The sequence below is a fragment of the Plenodomus lingam genome (genome assembly GCF_022343315.1).
Source record: "Plenodomus lingam strain CAN1 chromosome Unknown contig_3, whole genome shotgun sequence".
Classification (NCBI taxonomy): Eukaryota; Fungi; Ascomycota; class Dothideomycetes; order Pleosporales; family Leptosphaeriaceae; genus Plenodomus; species Plenodomus lingam.
In genome coordinates this window covers 2,555,862-2,573,813 of record NW_027093944.1, presented here as the reverse complement: position 1 = coordinate 2,573,813, position 17,952 = coordinate 2,555,862, and the positions used below count along the sequence as shown (strand labels likewise).

The following is a 17,952-nucleotide window of genomic DNA, read 5'->3' as shown; positions in this document are numbered from 1 at the left end:
GCCCTGAGATGCCCGTCTGGTAAGCTGGAAGCGCCCCCATCACCTCACCATTGTCTTCCGATGCCTCCATAACACGTACTGTCACTGTTGTTTCTTCCGCTCCCCCCCCGTCCTTGTCCGTGTCCGCAAAGACCAGCGTTGCTTCCTCCTCAACACATCCATCTTCTTGACTACTACTACTACTACTACTACTACTACTACTACTACTACTACATACAAGACTCTTTACCGCCGCTTCCTAATACCATCCTCCCTGCTCCTTCCTTCCTTCTCCACCTCCCGCCTCCGACTCCCCTCTTCAGCATTCCACTCGTTCCTCCTGCAACCGCTGCGCACTCTCCGAGCAGACGTCAACAACGCCAATCAATCTGTAACCGTGCTTGACCTTCTGCCTGCGACTCGACAATACACCCCCTTCCACCCCATCATCGACTACCATCCGCGCAAATCTACTCCATCAGATAACTGTAGTCGCCGCCGGTCCATTGTTTTGATGTGATCTGGGGAGCTCGCTGCTTGCCGTCCGAACCCCCTTCAGACAGCTCGCATCATCAACCCACGACTCACCCACCCACCACACATCAATCAACATCCGACCACAACAACAAAGACAACAACAACAACACCACCACCACCACCATCACCACTGCTCGGCGCTGCATACATCTCTCGGACTGCATCAACACTGCGTTTGATGTGCCAGCAAATCAGCCTCTTCCTCCGCCGAACTCGCCCACTATAGCACCCTCTCGACGCCTCGGCCCCCATTGCTAATCGTCCGTGAGCCCGTGCGCCTGACTCATTGCCAACCACGTCATACAGACAGCCTGTAGCTTCACCTGTCTGCTTCGCGACGACCGTACCACGCCTTTACGACTCCCTTCCTTCTTACGCAGCGATTGTACCTTGACACCCCGGACCTCGCCGCCGACCCTTTTCGTCCTCTTCTCCTTTCTTCGCTCTGATAGCTCGTTGACTCGAGCCGTCCATACCGCCGATTAATACCAACAAATGAGAACCACACTCTCTTAACCATTTCCTTGTTTTTACCGTCGACGGTCCCCTGTGCATATCACCGACGACCTGTTCTTGTCTTCTTCCATTTCCCGCAAGCGATCCCACCACACATCCAGCAGCCTATTACCTTTTGACGACGCTTTCCCAACATCCATCCTGACCACTTTCGGACGGGACCCATAAACATTATATTATTATCTTCTTCGAAACTTCCGTCATCAAAAAAGTCTGATAGAGCATCGCTTTTCTGCTGACGGCTGTCCGCCTCGTTGTTCATCACGAAAAAAAAGACATTACCTCATTCTCTTTGCTCCTTTGTTGTTTGGCCGCGAGCTTTTCACCTCCTCTCCATTGCTGCGATTAGCCACTGGGTAGACCGTTCGAGTCTCTCTTCGGCCCGCTCCCAATTCTACTCTCATCCCCTCGTTCCTCATGGAGTGTATGCGCAACCACCTTCAAGATGGCGTTGTACTTCATGGACGATACGAGACAATCTCTCCACTCAATTCTGGTTCCTTTGGTATGGTCTTCCAGGCCAAAGACCTAGTCACTGGTGACAGTGTCGCCATCAAAGTCATCACCAAGCCTTCTGCCGCTGCCAATTGCCCTTCGGCCTTTGCAGTCGACGAACGTTCCGAGGAACTCGGTGTCCATCTCCGTCTCGGTGACCACCCCAACGTTGTCAACATGCTGCAGTCGTTCGAGACCCAGAACCACGTCTACCTCGTTCTGGAGTTCTGCTCCAATGGCGACCTATACGAAGCCATTCGTCAGGACAAGGGCCCACTGGAGACCGAGCACGTCCGCGACTTTATGCTGCAACTCGTTGCTGCGGTCGAGTTCATTCACTCTAAGGGCATCTATCATCGCGACATCAAGCCAGAGAACATTTTCCTCACTCAGGATGGTTTGATGAAGCTGGGCGACTTTGGTCTTGCCACCTCGGAGCCATGGTCTTGGGAGATTGCCGTTGGCAGTGACCGCTACATGGCTCCGGAACAGTTCGACCCGACCGAGACCGGATACTCTACGGAAAAGGCCGACATTTGGGCCATTGGCATCGTCTTGCTCAACGTTCTCTTCCAGCGCAATCCTTTTGCCGTGCCCTCGACCTCGGATCCTCTGTACGCTGACTTTGCGCATGACCGTCAGAGCCTCTTCGACGTGTTCCCAAACATGTCTCAGGATACTTTTGGGGTTCTTCGGCACTGCCTTGCCATTGATCCAGAGAGGCGCGACCTCGGTGCCGTCAAGGAAGCGCTTGCTCGCGTCATCAGCTTCACTACTGACGATGAGAGTCTGGACGAGTTCTGCACCGAAGATCGTGATGTCGTCGCTGTGGAAGCCAACCGTGAGCCTCTTCGTACCCCGTCCATCTCTACGCCTCAGCTCGATGGCACTGGTTCGTTCCCATGGGCCAAGGCTCTCGCCATGTCGCCCCAGCAGCCCGTTCGTCAACTATCGGCTATCCCTGACACGGAGATCTACCCCGAGGACATGTTCAACGGACCTCCTTACCATGTCAAGCCAGCGACTGCCTCTGCTGCATCGTTTGTGGACTCTGGCCTAGGCTTGTCCTTTAAGTCCGTTGACAGCACGCAGTCGAGCGCCATGGACATGACTCGAAGCAAGCCCGTGCCCATTTCTGGCTCGCTTCCCGCAAAGCCGTATCATAGCATGGCGTCTGTCTTTGGCAAGAAGCGCGATGCCTTCTCGAAGAGCTGGAGCGATCTCTGGGATGAGGAAGATGATGATGCTCAGTTCTTGGCCGAGCTAGAGAACAGCTATACTCCGTCTGCTGCTGAGAAGCAACCCAAGGTGGTTGTTTCCGAGGCCGGATCTGGTGTATCCACTCCCCGCGGTGGCCTGGTGGAGGTGAAGAACCCTGCCATGGTTAACAACACCAGGAGTCGCTCGCCCAAGGACCGAAGTGCTGCTATTGACCACGTTAGCGCGACCACTGGCTTCGTTTTCGAGGAACACCGCACGCCAGCTCCCACGGCCGCCCGCATTACGACTCCGGCCAAGCGCTCAGCTGCCGACAAATGGGCTGCTCTGGGCGATCGCAGACGTAGCCCCCCTGTCCAGATAGAGCATCCAGCAGTACCTGTAAAGGCCACCAAGTCCCCCAAGCCCATCTCGTCATCCATGCCAAACTCCGCCAGGAAGCGGAGCCGCACAGGAACTGGACGACGCCCTATCCATTGGGGTCCTAGCCAACACGAGAACCACCTTCACGTCAACACCAACCACCTTGGTTCTTGGGAACAAAAGGTGGACAATTGGTACAAGAGCAAGGATTGGCGCTCGCACGCCGAATACGCTCAGGCTACCGATGACATCGGCGACCTTGAGTGGGTGTGGTAGGCACCTTGGCCTACCACTTGTAGTCTTGACAACTTTTTCCTATCCCTTGTTTTGTCTTTTCCTTGTCTTTAACAAATACGCTGTTCATCCGAGCTACACGCCAATCACCGCCCTTCGAGTTCAAATTGTAGCTTTAGAGATACCATTTCCTAGTCTCCTCTCTACTCTACCCTATACCTGTATACTCTCTACTTTACCGCGCATACCTCACGACATGCTATCATTCCGCTCTGGCTCCTTGTCGATTGGTATCTCTCTTATGTTACACGGAAGGCTCGTGTGTAGTTGGATCAATCCACTCACGGCGATTCTCCGCCCCTTGGGCCACTTTGGAGGGGCGGACAAGAAAACAAACGGCTTGCAATGGGGACGGAGTTCCCCAGGGCACAAACCGCAAAAATCGAGTTTGAAATAGTGATGGAAAGCCAGCGGCATCTGGGACGGAGTTTATTTGTTTGTCTGTTTCTGTTTTTTTTTACACGTTTTGGCATCGAAGGGAGTCACATTCACAATTCGCTTCTACTCAAAGGGATAAGTTAGTTAGTCAAGACTCGTATCCGTCGGGATCGAAACCATGCTCTGGACTCCTTCCTTGAACTCCTTCGCACCGTCTTCGCAGCGAAGCAAGGGGGGAAACTGGCATGTGGGACGATCCGGGATTTACCCACTCATCATCATGGTCTTTTTTGCGTGTCTTGTGATGTGATGTCGTGTGATGTGATGTGCAGGATTTGACTAGTAGTAGGTTGTGGGTTATGGGGAAGTTGCTGTCGCTTGACATTTGGAGTTGATGGGGAAGTTGCCTTTGTCTGGGTTGATAATGGGAAAGTTGCAGTTTTCTGGATATTACTACGAGTAAGAGGTCGACACTCTTTGTCGTTTTGCCTCGTTTCGTTCTTTAACTCGTGTATTTGGAGAGGAGAGGAGAGGAGAGGTGAGTAGAGTACATTTTGGATGCAGTTTGGTTGTATCGGATATTTGGGCACTGATGAGCCTGCTGCCCTTTCCAAGGAAAGATGAAAGAGCGAAAGAGAAGAGGGAGATCAAAGGCTTCTTGAGATTGAAGAGAGTGGGAGAGTGGGAGATGAGAAAAATAAAATGGTTCATGGGTAGGTATTCCCTCATCAATTTCAAATCTCCCGTTCACACTTGTTTCTCGACATGGGCGTCTTACTCCTTGGACTCTGAGTCTGACTCTAACTACTACCTTGACTTTTGATTGTCCTGTTAGTGAATGGGCATGTCTGGTTTGGGTTTGGTATTGTGTATTGTGTATACATGTATATATATATGTTTGTTAATCGGGGGGGTTGGGGGTTGGTTAGTACCACAAGTGGGAGTATAAGAGTGCCATGTATGAAAAGGGAGAAAGGTGGGAAAACACGGCATGGAGCAATAAAGGCATCATAAAAAACAAGCAACCAGCGAGTTGGGAAAAGAGGATTCTCCGTTTCATTCACTGGGATGATCTGGATTGCCATGATAAAGCAAGGTGTTTAGTATTTGGGGACAAGATCAAAAGGGGTGGGGTATCACTAGCACTACAACGACAAAGGGAAGATCGCGGTTGACGAAGGCACGGGGGACTGCACAACCTCCACTGCGTTTTCCTCTTTCTTTCAACAAAAGGGATAGACAGACTCAAACGTTCGGGGCTGCGGACATGTCTGTTGTCATCACAACGCCTTTGGTGTAGTGGGACTCGCAAGCCCCGTCTGGCTCTTGCGCCGGCTCTTGTCCTTCTTCCTGGCGGGGGCGGGGGCGACGCTGCCCTTGCGGCTGTGGGCTTCGGTGGCGGCGGGTGTGCCTATGACGGCGGGTGTGGGTGCCGTTGACGGGGGCGCGATACTGGGTGGGCGGGTATCTGGTCTTGCAGTCGCAGTGGTAGCAGCAGTGGTAGCAGCGGGCGCTGCGGTGTGAGAAGCCTGGGCAGCTTGTTCCTGGGCCTTGTTGCGTGCGTCGACGGCCGTCTTTGTGTTTTCAAAGACAAACGCGCCTGGTTCGCCCTTGAGTGGGTTTTCGTCCATGAACTCGTCCCCGTATTTGTCTGTGAGGTGCAGCGATTGCATGAAGAGGGCGTCTGAGAATTCGACGGTCGAGGCTACGGGGTCCGCGGCGGGTGGCACGCTGGTGGGTGCGGTCTGGGACAAGGCTGCGTCTGGGTCTGTGGGCGCGAGGCTCGGACTGCCAATCCGACTGGTTGGGGCGGCGGTTGGCTTTGCAGCTTCGTGGGAGGGCGGGTAGTAGGAGTAGCCTGTTGCTGGGGTCCAGTGTGTCATGTTGCTTGCCAGGTCGGCCATTTGCTGCATGCGCGTCGAGATGGTGAGCATGCGACTCTGCATCACATCCAGCAGGCTCGGCGCCATGAGCATGCGCGTCCCCTGTGTGTACCAGTTGCCCTCTACATGGGTTTCCACACGGCCCGTCTCGTGGTTGTGTCGTTTGTTTTGGCGCTGCAGCACCCACGGCTGGCCCTCGCCCTGCGGTTCCGCCGTGACGATGAATTGTGTGCCTGCTTCCACAGCGCGTAGTCGTTCCTCCCAGAGGGCCCGGTCATTCATGATTTGCTGGCCATCGGGGGACAGCTGCACGTTTTGGAATACAGAGATGTTGATGGATTGCGGCTCGAACCATGGCGACGAGGTAAAGTACCAGAAGAGGTTGTTGCCGACATTGAGATTCTGCCCTGGCAGGCCAGCAATGAGGGCTGGCTGGTCGAATTCTTGCTCGTCGAGGGGTGGAATCTGGGGGGCCATGTTTCGTTCTATGAGTATGTGGGAGTGTGTTGTTGGTGCATGTGGGTGGTTCAACAGCAGCTAGATGGTTGGAGCTAAGAGGGACCTCCGTCGTTGCCCGCAATAACGTCAACTTGGTTAAGTGACCTAGCTCAGCTACTTGATCCTCACCCACCCATTCACTCACGCATACCACCCAACACACTACCAACAACATGGATCTTGTACAAACCGTGCGCAAAGAAGGTAGCCGGTATGTCTCTCCTCGCTCCTGTCTGCTTCCATTTTACACTACTAACACACTTTGCTTAGCGGCGGCCGCGGCGACTTCAAGTGGGAAGACGTCAAGAACGATGCGCATCGCGAAAACTACCTGGGCCATTCACTCATGGCCCCCGTCGGCCGTTGGCAACAAGGACGCGACCTAAGCTGGTATGCAAAAGGGGACGACGATTCAAAAGCAGCCGAAGCTGCACGCATCGCCGAGGAGAAGCGCAAGATCAAGCAGGCCGAAGAAGACGCTATGCTGGTGGCCATGGGTCTGCCAGTCCCCGTCCGCGATAACGCGAACCTGACACCACTGGGGACCAAAGTGCACGAGGCTGACGTCCAAGACACACTCGAGACCAAGGCCAAGCAGACAGACGACGACGAGCATCGCGCACCTAGGGACGGCAACAAGAAGGAGCGCTCACGCAGGCACAGGGATGAACATGGCGAGAGGAAAAGGAGGCATCGGTCGAGATCTTCTTCACACGATCGTGAACGCCGTCATAGACACCGACAACGTTCAAGGTCACGCGATAGACCCAGACAGGACAGAGGCGACCGCCATAGACACCGTTCAAGGAGCCGAGAGCACAGACGGCATGACGAGCGTTCAGAGCGACCACGGGATCGAGGATTTGATCGCAAGCACTCAGCTTCACCTTCGAGAGAGCACAGACGTCGGCGAGACACACGGAGCAGATCGCCCTATGCGAACGACAGGAGACGGGATTGAAAGTCTTTCTGGCTACTTCACACATTCACAGAGTCGGAGTTCGGTGGCCTTTATCATTTCGTGCTTCTAAGCCCCCGATGACGCAAAATCCTCACTCCGTGGCACACTGACTCCTTCTCAGCGCCTTGGACCATGCGTTGATAAATCGCAACACCAACAGCTCTATGCACCTTCTTTCAACATCTTCTCAATCATCTTCATAACCTCTAGCAGCTCTTCGTCCATCGTTGGCCTACCTACTATCTGCACGTGAGCTGGCATCCCTTCCACAGCATCTGGATTGTCTATTGATAATGTCAGCGGAACCTTATCCTGAACATTAACTGGCTAACCTTACACGGAGGTTCATATTTAGCATCCATACGGAGAAACGGCGCATCAAGCTCCTTGTTTGCCACCCCAACTAGCAGGATTCCGGCAGGGTACTATGCACGTTAGCAATCATGTCGTATCAGGCTTCGAATATACCATACATCTAATAAGTTGTGCACGACTGTGTAGAAAGGAATCCCATACGTGTCGTGCGGCATCGAAGTCGCCTGGTACCCACAGCTCAATACAGCATCCAGCTTCTCGTTCACGATTGCTTCCCGTCAAGCTCGAGATATTGTTGCTCGCTCCACGTTCATGTCAAACAGTTTATCTAGAGTAGCCTCCCAGCCTTCTAGTTGAGAGAACCCGGTTATAGCCAGGGATGGGATAGGCGGCTCCCCAGACGCTTTGATGTTCTTCATGGCTGTCTTTTGTGTGTCTAGCATGAAGTACTTCCAGGATAGAACCGCCGTGTCGTAAAGATTGGGAACTTTGTCATCGAGCAAGACAAGTTCATGGCCGTGGTTCTTGAGCATTGTCGCAACGCTATGCAGCGCTCTTGCAATCGGTGGACGGAGCGGTCTTTGAGAAAACCCTCGTAGCAAACCGAACCTTAGTTTCCGCGTCTCGGGTTGTACGGATCGCTAGGGAACATTGAGGGCAGTTCCGTCGACTTCCCAGGGCTTGCCTCGCACACCGTTCTCATGAACAACTCATAGTCGCGTATACTGTGCCCACACGGTCCTATAACCGGCGCTATGGCCCCTGGACTTAACAATTTCCCTGGCATAACCTGGCCTGCAAACGGGAGTCTCGAAGCCGTTTGCTTGATACTACTCACACCACAGCACAAAGCCGGGATGCGCGTCGACCCAGCGATATCCGTCGCCACGCCCAACACACTTCCCCTCATAGCTACCAGCGCCGCCTCGCCGCCGGACGAACCACCAGCCGTGAACGACAGATTATGGGGATTCAGCGTCCGCCCAAAAATATGATTATGACTATCCGCTGTCATAATTGTTTGCGGTAGATTCGTCTTGACATAGAACACCGCCCCGGCATCACGTAGTATCTGCACGAGCGCGGAATCCGTCGTGCTGGCCGGCCGATCAATAAACGAAAGTAAACCCAATTGTACTATGTACGCCTACGAGGTTAAACGAGTCCTTGACAGAAATGGGCAGGCCGTGTAGATTTCCCTTCGGTCTCCCGTGCCGTGCCAGATACTCGTCGCATTCGCGTGCTGTAGCGAGTGCCTCGTCGAACATGATTTCGGTGAGGCAGCTCAGGCACTGCTGTGCAATGGCGGCGCGTTTGCGGAATGCGGTGACAACATCTACGCTGCTCAATTGGAGGGTGCACATGAGGCGCACCAGCTCAGTCGCGTCATAATTCTCGGTGATTTCTAGCTCGCGGGGTGTGAGGAGGCCGCTTTTTCGGGGGATGTCGAGGACGTTGCGGGTGGAGGCGTTTTGAGGCGGCTTTGATTTCCCAGTCTGCAGTGGTGGGGGTATGCCATGGTGGATGAGGGTCTCGATGGGTTCAATTGGCTGTGTAGCTCAAGGAGAGAGAGATATATAAGGGGGTTTTCTTGGGGAAAGGGAGATGCCACAGGTTGTTTAGTATTGGAGTAGATGAACAGCAGTCCAGTACTGTAGTAGATGGATCACGACATAGTATTGTAGTACCTACTTAGCACTTTTATATGCGAAAGAAAGCTGCGGTCTACTGATCAAGACGCTCTCCACAATCCGAGTGCGGAACGTACCGTACAGTCTGGGGGTAGTTATTGCAAGAAAGTCACATGATCATCCAACTTACCTAGCTATACCGAACTAAAGTATCGATGGATATGGTCCCCCCTCAGTCCCCTCTAACCACCTCAATCCCATCACCTGCCAGGTCCTGCCTCGTCCTGCCTCACCAAACACATGCCACAAGCGACCAATTATAGCGCAACATCAAGACCGCAAGGTGCGCTGGCGCTCCTGGCACTCGAATCCACCATTTTGCCCAGCCATGGGTACCGGTATGGCCGAGATCACTAGTTGGTATTGGGGGTGGGACGCCATAGGTATGCTACAGTACTTGTGATCCAGCGTGTAGCGAAACCTAGGCTCTATTTGAAATAAGCTCTATCTTGGTAATTTTGGTTCAATAATCCAATCGCCTCAATCACTCCTCAAGCTCAGTAATCAGACAACGGGAGCCAGTTGCTCGGGAGCATGCTTCAGTAGATTGGGTATGGGTCTGCGAGTGAGGGGGATAGACTATGGTGAGTGCTCTGGAAATCATTCCGCACAATGGGATTTTTGTTTGGTGCTTTGATGCTGTTGTTCAGTGGAATGTTGTTCAGACTACAGCGAGTCTAACTTGATGTTGAAGCGCCAATGGTAGGAGAGGTCCTTGACATTGGTCGGAACTAGACCCAGATCTGGCTTTTCAAGATGTTATAAATGCTTAGTTGATGATGAGACCGCTCTTTCCATTCACAACCTCACAGTTGGGCTGCCCATAAGAAGCTGCTTCTACTTCCGCTGCAGAGGGGGAGAGCCCGAAATAGGTGTCTTTGGACGCCCTTTGCCGTGTACGAATCACTATGTAGTTGCGCCTTCAACGCCAAAGATTCTACAGTACCTACCATGTCCTCCCTGGGAATCCCCGGGCCAGAATGCTATGGATTGACGACTTAAAAGAAGCGCCACCAGATGAAAACAATGAGGATAAACGCTAGACCTCCAATAGGGCCATACTGGTCATTGTCAGCTTGGGCGGTCATATCCACTGCGAAATCCTTGAGCTTACCTGCTTCAAAAGCAGCTCCCAGTTGATGCGCACGGCGGCCTTTTTGTACTTTCTACTGTCTTCACGCAGCCTACTCGATATATCTCCCATGCGCTCCAGACTGTCGCCTCGGTAGAGTAAGTCCTCGATATTCTTAGTCATGACCTTTGTGACATCCTTGAGCTCATCGTTGAGCTTGTCGAGGTTCTGCGTCGCTCTCGAGTCTTGGTACGTCTTCTTTGTGCGCTGGATGAATGTGTCAAACTCGACAAAGGCGTATGGCCGGCATGTTGGTGAGAGGTACTGTTGGGGCTGGTAGGTAGTCGTGAATTCGCGGGAGAGGTCAGAGAGGTATGTGAAGGCAAGTTTGCGCGGGTAGGAGCGATCGCAGATGCAAATGAAGCACAGCTCGCCCTCGATGAGGTAGCTGTGATGGGCGTCAGTGTGCACGACCTAGCATGGGACAATAGTGTCTTTTGCCCATACTGGTATGTGTAGCGGCCACTCTCTATGCTGGCCTGGGGTTCTGAGTTGCGGTTCAGGCGGCGCTGCACCAGCTTGACCTTGCTCTTGACCTCATTGAACTCGGCGTCCGTCTCTCCGTCGTCGACCGAAGCCGTCAAGAGAAGGCCTGTATGGGATATCTGTCAGCCTTGCCGTCCTAGAATCTCGCCGGTTGCACAGAGATGATAAGTGACGCACCGTCCAGCCGCGATATCATGGTGTGCTTGATCATGATGGCGTTGCAATGGATATGTGCAATTTGGGGTTTATCAGTCTGCAGCACTCGCCAGCGACAGCAAAATAACCAGCAGCGTAGATTTCAAGGTGAAGCAATTTGCGTGCAGGACAAATGCTGCGCCTGCGTTCAGGCTACGTGTCGGGTCAGTCGCGTCGTGACTGGATAACACCGCCCGCGCGGTGACGATAGGTACGGAATAGTTGCGAAGCAGGCGCACGGCCCCAAGTCAATAAAGTCAACCTCGACGTACAGGACTACCACACCACACCACACTCACAATACACCATCAGACGTACTTGCCTTACTCTGTCCGTCTTTGCCAGTATGCCATGGCTCTCCGAAACAGTCAATGAAGAGCTACCAGCCAAGTGCTGACTGACCTTGCACACGTTCGCCTAGGTCGGCCTCCTTCGTGCACATTATCCTCCACGTTGGATCACCTATTGGTCGCTACAACAGCAGATATTTCACATCGTTTTACCCGTGTGCTTGAATCAACAGCCTCAAACCCGTCTTTGGCAGCCTGACTGTGGTTTACCATCCACGACCACAATTTTCGGCAACATCTGTCTCTGGTAGACTAAGATCTTCTCGAAGACAAGCTGCATACATCAAATCGGGGCCATGTCACAATCCGAACAAATTTCTTCCGTCTTGTCATCGCCTTCTTCTTCTGTAATCGAAATGATGTCGGCGAGAGCACCTAGCTCCCCAACATCACCCTCCACTCAGTTGGGATACGAGAAGCTGTCTTCACAACCAGTCCAAACTCCGATTGTACTTACTTCTTCAACATCACATGAGCCATTGCAGGCGGATTCTATGGGTGCTACGGTACCAGATCCAACCACCTGCAAGATAGATGTTGCTTTTGCCTCAAAGCAAAGCCCAAAGCGTGCTCGCCAGCAAGTTGAGGAGAAGGAAGACAATCCTGAGCATTCCAGAAAACGCAGGGCAAGCTCTAATAGTAAGACCATGGTTGAAGCCACGCTGTCCGTTGAGCAGGCAATCCCAAGCAAAACTGAAACCTCGACGAGAAACGCACGAGCTCAAGCCCCTGTCGGCAATGTCAGTCGATCCTCGCGTGTCCGTAAGCCACCGAAGAAGTTTGGGGTCGTCGATGAGAAGGAGCAGATGTCGGCCAAGAAATTCGTGCAGACAAAGAAGCCTGCCTCGAAGGTCTTCGATCCCGTCTTCATAACTTCGAACTCGACTAGTCGGCTGGGAAAGGCGGACATATACGTAAGCTATGACATACCCCTCTGCTGCTTTGGTTGTACACTATTAACCTGCTACAGCATATGCTCCTCGAAGACATAGCCTGGACGAGTCTCAGCCGTGACCAGCAAAAGGCTCTCTTGTCCATGTTACCGCCCAGTCTCACGAATCAAGAGGTTCTCAAAGAAGACATGGTTGGAGACGAAGAGATCAGCCGTCCGCAAGCTTTCACCATGTCCAATGACTGCTTTCGCACTGATGTAGCCAAATTCAAGGAGGATCTCATCAATGGTCATTTGGCCAAAACATGGCAGGCTGCTGCTGAGCAAGCTGTTATTGAGCGTGCAGCCGGGAAATATGATGAATGGAAGGCCGAAGAAGCAGAAGCATGGTGGGGCCAGAAGAGTAAATAGCATGCTCGCCGCATGTGAAGTTGATGTTGGTAAATGGCGTAGCTCAATTTCTGAATGCAGATTTAGGACCTTGGATCAACTCAAACACTGGCTGCAGCCGTGCAATTACTTTAATGACGTTGGGCAGGGGCCGCCTTTTTTGAATGCAGTCATCACATGGCCTTTTGGAGCCTAGCAGGATCTATTTTCCACAGAATCGTACCCTCGATGTGCAGACATGAAATTTCCATACTGCTCACTGAGCCATTAGCTACTATTCCTGGGCGTTGAAATGGCGGATGGCACACGTGCATGGCATGCCATGCGGCTGAGATGCTGTGAGCGATCCTGTCCTCAGACCCCAATTTCACCTATCATACCCAATTTCGACCACCCTTTTCTTCCCGAGGTAAAGCACGATCGCTGGCACAAGAGTCCTGGCTGAAATGTGATCGGTTCAAGGCTCACAAGAGACATGGCCGAGAACATTGAACGCTCTGTGCATGGGTTCGCGTGCTCCGAAAGCGTTGGCAACTTGGGAGCAATGCCATCATTTGCCGAGCAAATGCATTGGGCTCATGTGTACAGCGAAGCGCCACAATGCTTGTCGTAAACTGGTAGTACATACCACGAATACACTGTGAGTTGCTATAAGGGGCACCCATTGGGGTAGTACTCGGTCAACATTTGAGGGCATGTGTGGCATCGCGGAGACGACTGTGTTTGTTGACGATAGACGCGAAGGATAAAGAGATGTCAATACTAAGCTAACATTTGATAGAGTTCATACCTTTCCCTTCTGAGAGTACCACCTGTGGAGCGCCATGTATGTGGGGAACTAGGGTGATGATGCATGTGGAGAACTTATGTACAGACAGATATGCAGCAGTCAGCTGCACAAAACAGTCGATCGTGCACTTGGTCAGATCTCTCTAGCGTTCTCACATCTTGTTCCATCCATGAAGCGAGGCTAGCTCAAGAAGTAATTGCCCGTGATAATCAGGATGAACTACCAGTCAAGAATTGTAACTGCAGAGTTGCTGGATTGTGTAGAGCCAGGCCAAGATTCAGATGTTGATCTGTGAAAGGATGAGCTAGGCCCCTTCAGACTTAGCCTTGTTACACAAGCAAAACTCTAAGCCCTTCTAGACGAGCCCCTTACCACAAACCTGTCCTGCGCCAACATGCTGCGCAACATACAGGAGGTATTTTGGTTTCTCAGTTGGATCAGGAGGAGAAAGCGGCTGGTTTGTTGTTTCTTTTTCTGTTGTTTTTACGGCGCTTACGATGGTACCGGTAGCGGACAATCTCGCTCCGGCCATCTATGAGATAGGCTTATTAGATAGATAGATGGTTAGATATTATCACATGGATGACGGGTCAAATACTTGGTCAAGTGCTGTACGCGTAGAGAATCTTGCTCTGCTGCAGAATGTCTGCGTTGTATGGTAGTGCCAACGAAACCCAACTTCTATTCACAACCCATCTTGCTTGCGTCACCGAGTCACAGATTCACAGTGTATGTCAGTTGCGACCAGACTACAGCCTGTTATACTTTTCTAGATTCCTGTCCAGGATCGTAAGTTTACATGCGTAAAACTTTAAACAAAGCAGGCATGAATCAGCATCGTCTAGGATTCTCCGGAGGATGAGCCAGGCTGTCTGTGCAGTGTGCACCTAATTTGGGTGTCGAATGCTCCCCTGAACCATAAGCTTAGAAAGAAAGCTTTCTGAAACGTCAGTGGGCCTTGGTGTACGTATATTACTTATTTGAGTTACTTGGCCATATCCTTCTAGCTGTCCTCCTCTTGGCCTCGCGGTCACATTTGGTACATGTGCCGAGGGACTCTTACGGTAGTAGTACGAAAAGGGTCTTAATGAACCAACACTATAATCTGCTCACGTATTGATAGCCTGCCTCATAGTGTAGCAATATAACGCAAAATGGCAAATAAAGAATAGAGAGCACGCGTCACAAGAGGATCATGGTTCATGGTAGGGCCTTTTGTAGTTGGCTTAGTATGGATGCGGAATTTTTTACCAGATGTGCGACGACCAAGGATTCCCACTACCTACAAGAGAGAGCGCAAGCAATCGCTAAGACTGACAGCTTTGATTGCAGAGAAGCCTTGGTGGTTCTTCTCCTGCTCATTGCAATCATCAGGGGTATCCAGAACTGAATATACGGACAACGTGCATACTACATGGCCATCAGACACATCACAATCTGCACCCTGGGCAACTTCTCAGAGCCAGACACAAGCAATCATGGCCGTGGCGCCTGATGGCCCCTGATAAAGCCACGATTTCACAATTTGCCTCGCAAAACGAAGTTTTTACGGGACCGTGAGCTCATGCCTATATCTAAACGGAGAAGAAGGCCAACATTCGGCAGGTTTGGCGATGAATGAGGGGGGTTGATAATTATAGCCATTGTCTGCATCGAAATTGCTGCGGGTTCAGATGGTGTGAGGACGACCGTGAAGGCGTGATTGCGCCGAAGCTTCATGAGCTCGTCGTGACTTTGGCCTACACGACTCTGTAAGCTTGAATGAAGCGGCACGGTGTGATGGAACATAGTGCTTGGGTACGGGCCATGAGAGGAGGGGGAAGGCCAAGTCCGGAAGAGGCAGGCCAGAGCGTTCTTTGTCATGGCGTACATGGCGGTAATGGTGGCATTTGGTGGTGAGAACGGAAGAGGCAACAAGGTGTCGATGGACAGTAGGAGTACTCTGAGGATGGCCTCGGTTCCTGGTCTAAAAATAGGACTCCAAGCAAGGGCAGTCAGTGCACAGTGCCACACCTTGCGATGCGGGCGCACCTGGCTCTGGCTTCCCCTGTCCCATCCCATCGTACTCTACCGTATCTTGGCTGACTGCCGGTCCTTAGCGGGCATCGCCACTCGCCTCCTCCCCTTTGTCTGTTTTGCATCCATCAAGGTAGCATTGTCTGCACCCGCGGAATGCACTCCATGTTCGACCGTCCCAGTCGCACTCTACCGGTACACTGCGAAGAGGGGAAGTGCTAGCTCGTGACCGAATCCCACCATGTCCATCCACCGCTCACACCTCGGCGCTTATATGGAAATGTCAAGCAGATTGCCACGAGCTCGGTCTCCCTGTTGTAGATTGCGGGCATAAGGCATGCCGTACCCGCGACGTGGTTGATGCCCAGATTTGTCGAGCTCTGGGCTAAGAAATTGCCTAAGTGAGCTTTGCAAGCCAACCCTGATCCCTCCAGTCGACCCCAAGAGTCCAGGAATACCTACCTACTACTACCCAGTCTTTGCATCACCTAATCAATCGACTTTCCTTCTGAGCGAACCCTGGGAAGCAGATCTGTCTCCACCTCCACCTCCACCTCACAGGACTGCGAGAAGACATGCATGCATGCATCACGTTAAGTACCTGCTTGCTTTCCCAAGAACACTCCTGTTCCCCATCTCCCTCCAATTAGCAGAGTACCGACTTCCGCCCATCCCACCTCGCGACCACCCTGGACACCATCCTCCAGCATCATTCGAATATAACCACATCCTGTCCTACCTGCCCTGGCATACCTCTAACCCGTGTTGGCTTTTGGACCTATAGTCGCCGACTAGAATCTGCTGCAGCAGTGCAGGCCACCTTTGCGGCATCTGACCTTCATACACATCTTTGGCCTGTCCAGCACACGACACACTCACCAGACACACTCGTCTACACATCTGACTTGCTTCTCCGCATCCCGACTCGTTTCTCACAGGCTTCCCTGCGACTCCGCCCGGCTTGCATCCTACCCATCAGCGCAGCTTTATACTGGCCATAAGCAAACGTGGCACATCTACCGGCATCGCACCGTTCCCCGACACCGAATATTCTCCGTCTTGTGTCTCATGGTCCCTAGTATTTCGGCGTAGAGAGAAACTCGACAAGTAAAGGCACAGCCCTATCGTGCATTTGAGTCAATGCAAGAGAGGCGCAGCGCATGGCTTGCATCTTGTGACCCATTGAGAGCCCTAGAAGAACACAGCCTGACGACACAACAACCTTCCTTCCGTGCCGAAGAGGATATATTCTTGCCTAGCCCTACCATGTCGCCCCATCGCCCGCGCTCGTCGATGAACTCGGACTTGAACAAGCCACTACCACCATCACCCTTGATTTTAGAGAAGAGCAATCGAAAGTCATCTTTCCGCGGCTTCTTACGACGTAAATCTCCTGTCCAGTTGCAGACCATGCACCTCCAACCCGAGCCATACCCACATCGTCACTCAACTTCGAATACAAACCCAAATGATCACTATCGCCACGGTTACTCTCGCAGCATGCCAAGTTCTCCACGAGGCTTCCACCACTCTTCAGCCCTGCACGATCCTAATTTCGGTAATCGTATGCCATCCGCTACGCCTCACGTATCAGAGTCGGTATCACATCTTACGTACCCAGACAGACCGAACCAAACAACGTACTTCCACGAACAGCGGCCCAATTCGACGAGCAACTACGACACAACAACCCCTTCGAGATTGTGTACGACCCTTCCGTCAAGTAATGATCATTCTACAACGCGAGAGAACGTTGCAGATAGAGTACGACCGCATACCTGGCTTTCTCCAACAGAGCCCTTTACAGACATGTCACAATTCCATCTCTTTGCGGAAGCAATGACTGGCCTGCCTGATGACACGGAATCTTCCTCACCCGACGAATCACCACGACTAGAGGGCTCGCTCTTCGCCCGCAGATCCTTCAACGACACTATTCCCCTCCCCCTTCAGCACCCCCAAGAAAGTGAAGCATCGAGACGATCGCCTCGGATCGACTCGCACAACTTCGAACCTCCCTCTTATACAACCCCACAGCTGGCACCAGGGCCGATTTCCCCAGCTTCCCAGCAATGGCAGCCGTCACCTCATATGCAAGCCTTGAGGGCCGAACTGGAATTATTGGGTCTGGAAGATGAGCACGCGTCTGATTGTGAGCTGCCCAACTACGCGCAAAGCCAGGCCGAGATGAGTGCGAAGAAGCGGGCAGAGGCGTCGGCAAGGGCGAGGGAGCTCGAGGAACGATGGCGAAACACTAGGTTGGGATAATGGTCGTTGAATAGCGTTGCAATTTTGGGAAAGAGGGAGTGTAGAATTCGTCATCATATCATGTGCCTGGCCCGGACTCCAATCTCATCCGGTCATGCGGAGAGTGGTAGTCGATTGTAGCAAGCAGTTGGCAGTATGAAGTATTCCAGTGGAGTTCTCTCTCTCTTCCACCTCTTTTGCTGACGAATCCGCCCCGCTGTAGCGATCAACACTTTACATGTGTGACTACTCGTAACCACTCGTTTCATATGATATGCTATGACTTGGCCACCATGGAAGACCAGAGCGGGCACGTTGTCAAGAAC

The 17,952-nt window shown here is 52.4% G+C and overlaps 8 protein-coding genes across 8 annotated transcripts; 4 read left to right on the top strand and 4 right to left on the bottom strand.

Moving 5' to 3' along the window:
* Positions 1-1,449: 1,449 nt before the first annotated feature.
* On the top strand, positions 1,450-3,384 carry IAQ61_008219 (uncharacterized protein; the record flags this gene model as incomplete). The annotated part of the gene is made up of 1 exon (XM_066097902.1): positions 1,450-3,384. The coding sequence occupies one exon, from the start codon at positions 1,450-1,452 to the stop codon at positions 3,382-3,384; it is 1,935 nt and encodes a 644-aa protein (XP_065952399.1).
* A 1,676-nt stretch (positions 3,385-5,060) lies between these two features.
* Positions 5,061-6,140, bottom strand: IAQ61_008218 (uncharacterized protein; the record flags this gene model as incomplete). Its single annotated transcript, XM_066097901.1, has 1 exon — positions 5,061-6,140. The coding sequence occupies one exon, from the start codon at positions 6,138-6,140 to the stop codon at positions 5,061-5,063; it is 1,080 nt and encodes a 359-aa protein (XP_065952398.1).
* Positions 6,141-6,334: 194 nt separating this feature from the next.
* IAQ61_008217 (uncharacterized protein) lies at positions 6,335-7,122 on the top strand (the record flags this gene model as incomplete). The annotated part of the gene is made up of 2 exons (XM_003840261.1): positions 6,335-6,372; positions 6,432-7,122. 2 exons carry the CDS (start codon positions 6,335-6,337, stop codon positions 7,120-7,122), a joined length of 729 nt encoding a protein of 242 aa, XP_003840309.1.
* A 593-nt stretch (positions 7,123-7,715) lies between these two features.
* On the bottom strand, positions 7,716-8,452 carry IAQ61_008216 (uncharacterized protein; the record flags this gene model as incomplete). Its single annotated transcript, XM_066097900.1, has 2 exons — positions 7,716-7,992; positions 8,073-8,452. The coding sequence occupies 2 exons, from the start codon at positions 8,450-8,452 to the stop codon at positions 7,716-7,718; spliced, it is 657 nt and encodes a 218-aa protein (XP_065952397.1).
* Positions 8,453-8,546: 94 nt separating this feature from the next.
* On the bottom strand, positions 8,547-8,801 carry IAQ61_008215 (uncharacterized protein; the record flags this gene model as incomplete). Its single annotated transcript, XM_066097899.1, has 1 exon — positions 8,547-8,801. The coding sequence occupies one exon, from the start codon at positions 8,799-8,801 to the stop codon at positions 8,547-8,549; it is 255 nt and encodes an 84-aa protein (XP_065952396.1).
* A 1,325-nt stretch (positions 8,802-10,126) lies between these two features.
* Positions 10,127-11,176, bottom strand: IAQ61_008214 (uncharacterized protein; the record flags this gene model as incomplete). Its single annotated transcript, XM_003840264.2, has 4 exons — positions 10,924-11,176; positions 10,708-10,852; positions 10,243-10,648; positions 10,127-10,189 (listed from the first exon to the last, which is right to left on the bottom strand). Exons 1-4 carry the CDS (start codon positions 10,955-10,957, stop codon positions 10,127-10,129), a joined length of 648 nt encoding a protein of 215 aa, XP_003840312.1. The 5' UTR covers positions 10,958-11,176.
* Positions 11,177-11,214: 38 nt separating this feature from the next.
* IAQ61_008213 (uncharacterized protein) lies at positions 11,215-12,787 on the top strand. Its single transcript, XM_003840265.2, has 2 exons — positions 11,215-12,205; positions 12,262-12,787. Exons 1-2 carry the CDS (start codon positions 11,588-11,590, stop codon positions 12,592-12,594), a joined length of 951 nt encoding a protein of 316 aa, XP_003840313.1. The 5' UTR covers positions 11,215-11,587; the 3' UTR covers positions 12,595-12,787.
* Positions 12,788-16,519: 3,732 nt separating this feature from the next.
* IAQ61_008212 (uncharacterized protein) lies at positions 16,520-17,647 on the top strand (the record flags this gene model as incomplete). The annotated part of the gene is made up of 1 exon (XM_066097898.1): positions 16,520-17,647. One exon carries the CDS (start codon positions 16,520-16,522, stop codon positions 17,645-17,647), a length of 1,128 nt encoding a protein of 375 aa, XP_065952395.1.
* Between the last annotated feature and the right edge of the window lie 305 nt (positions 17,648-17,952).

What these genes read in the sequence shown, in the direction of transcription:
- IAQ61_008213 (XM_003840265.2), top strand. Translation starts at nt 11,588, where the DNA reads ATGTCACAATCCGAACAAATTTCTTCCGTCTTGTCATCGCCTTCTTCT. An exon ending in TGGGAAAGGCGGACATATAC is followed by an intron (nt 12,206 to 12,261) that starts GTAAGCTATGAC and finishes AACCTGCTACAG; the next exon opens with CATATGCTCCTCGAAGACAT.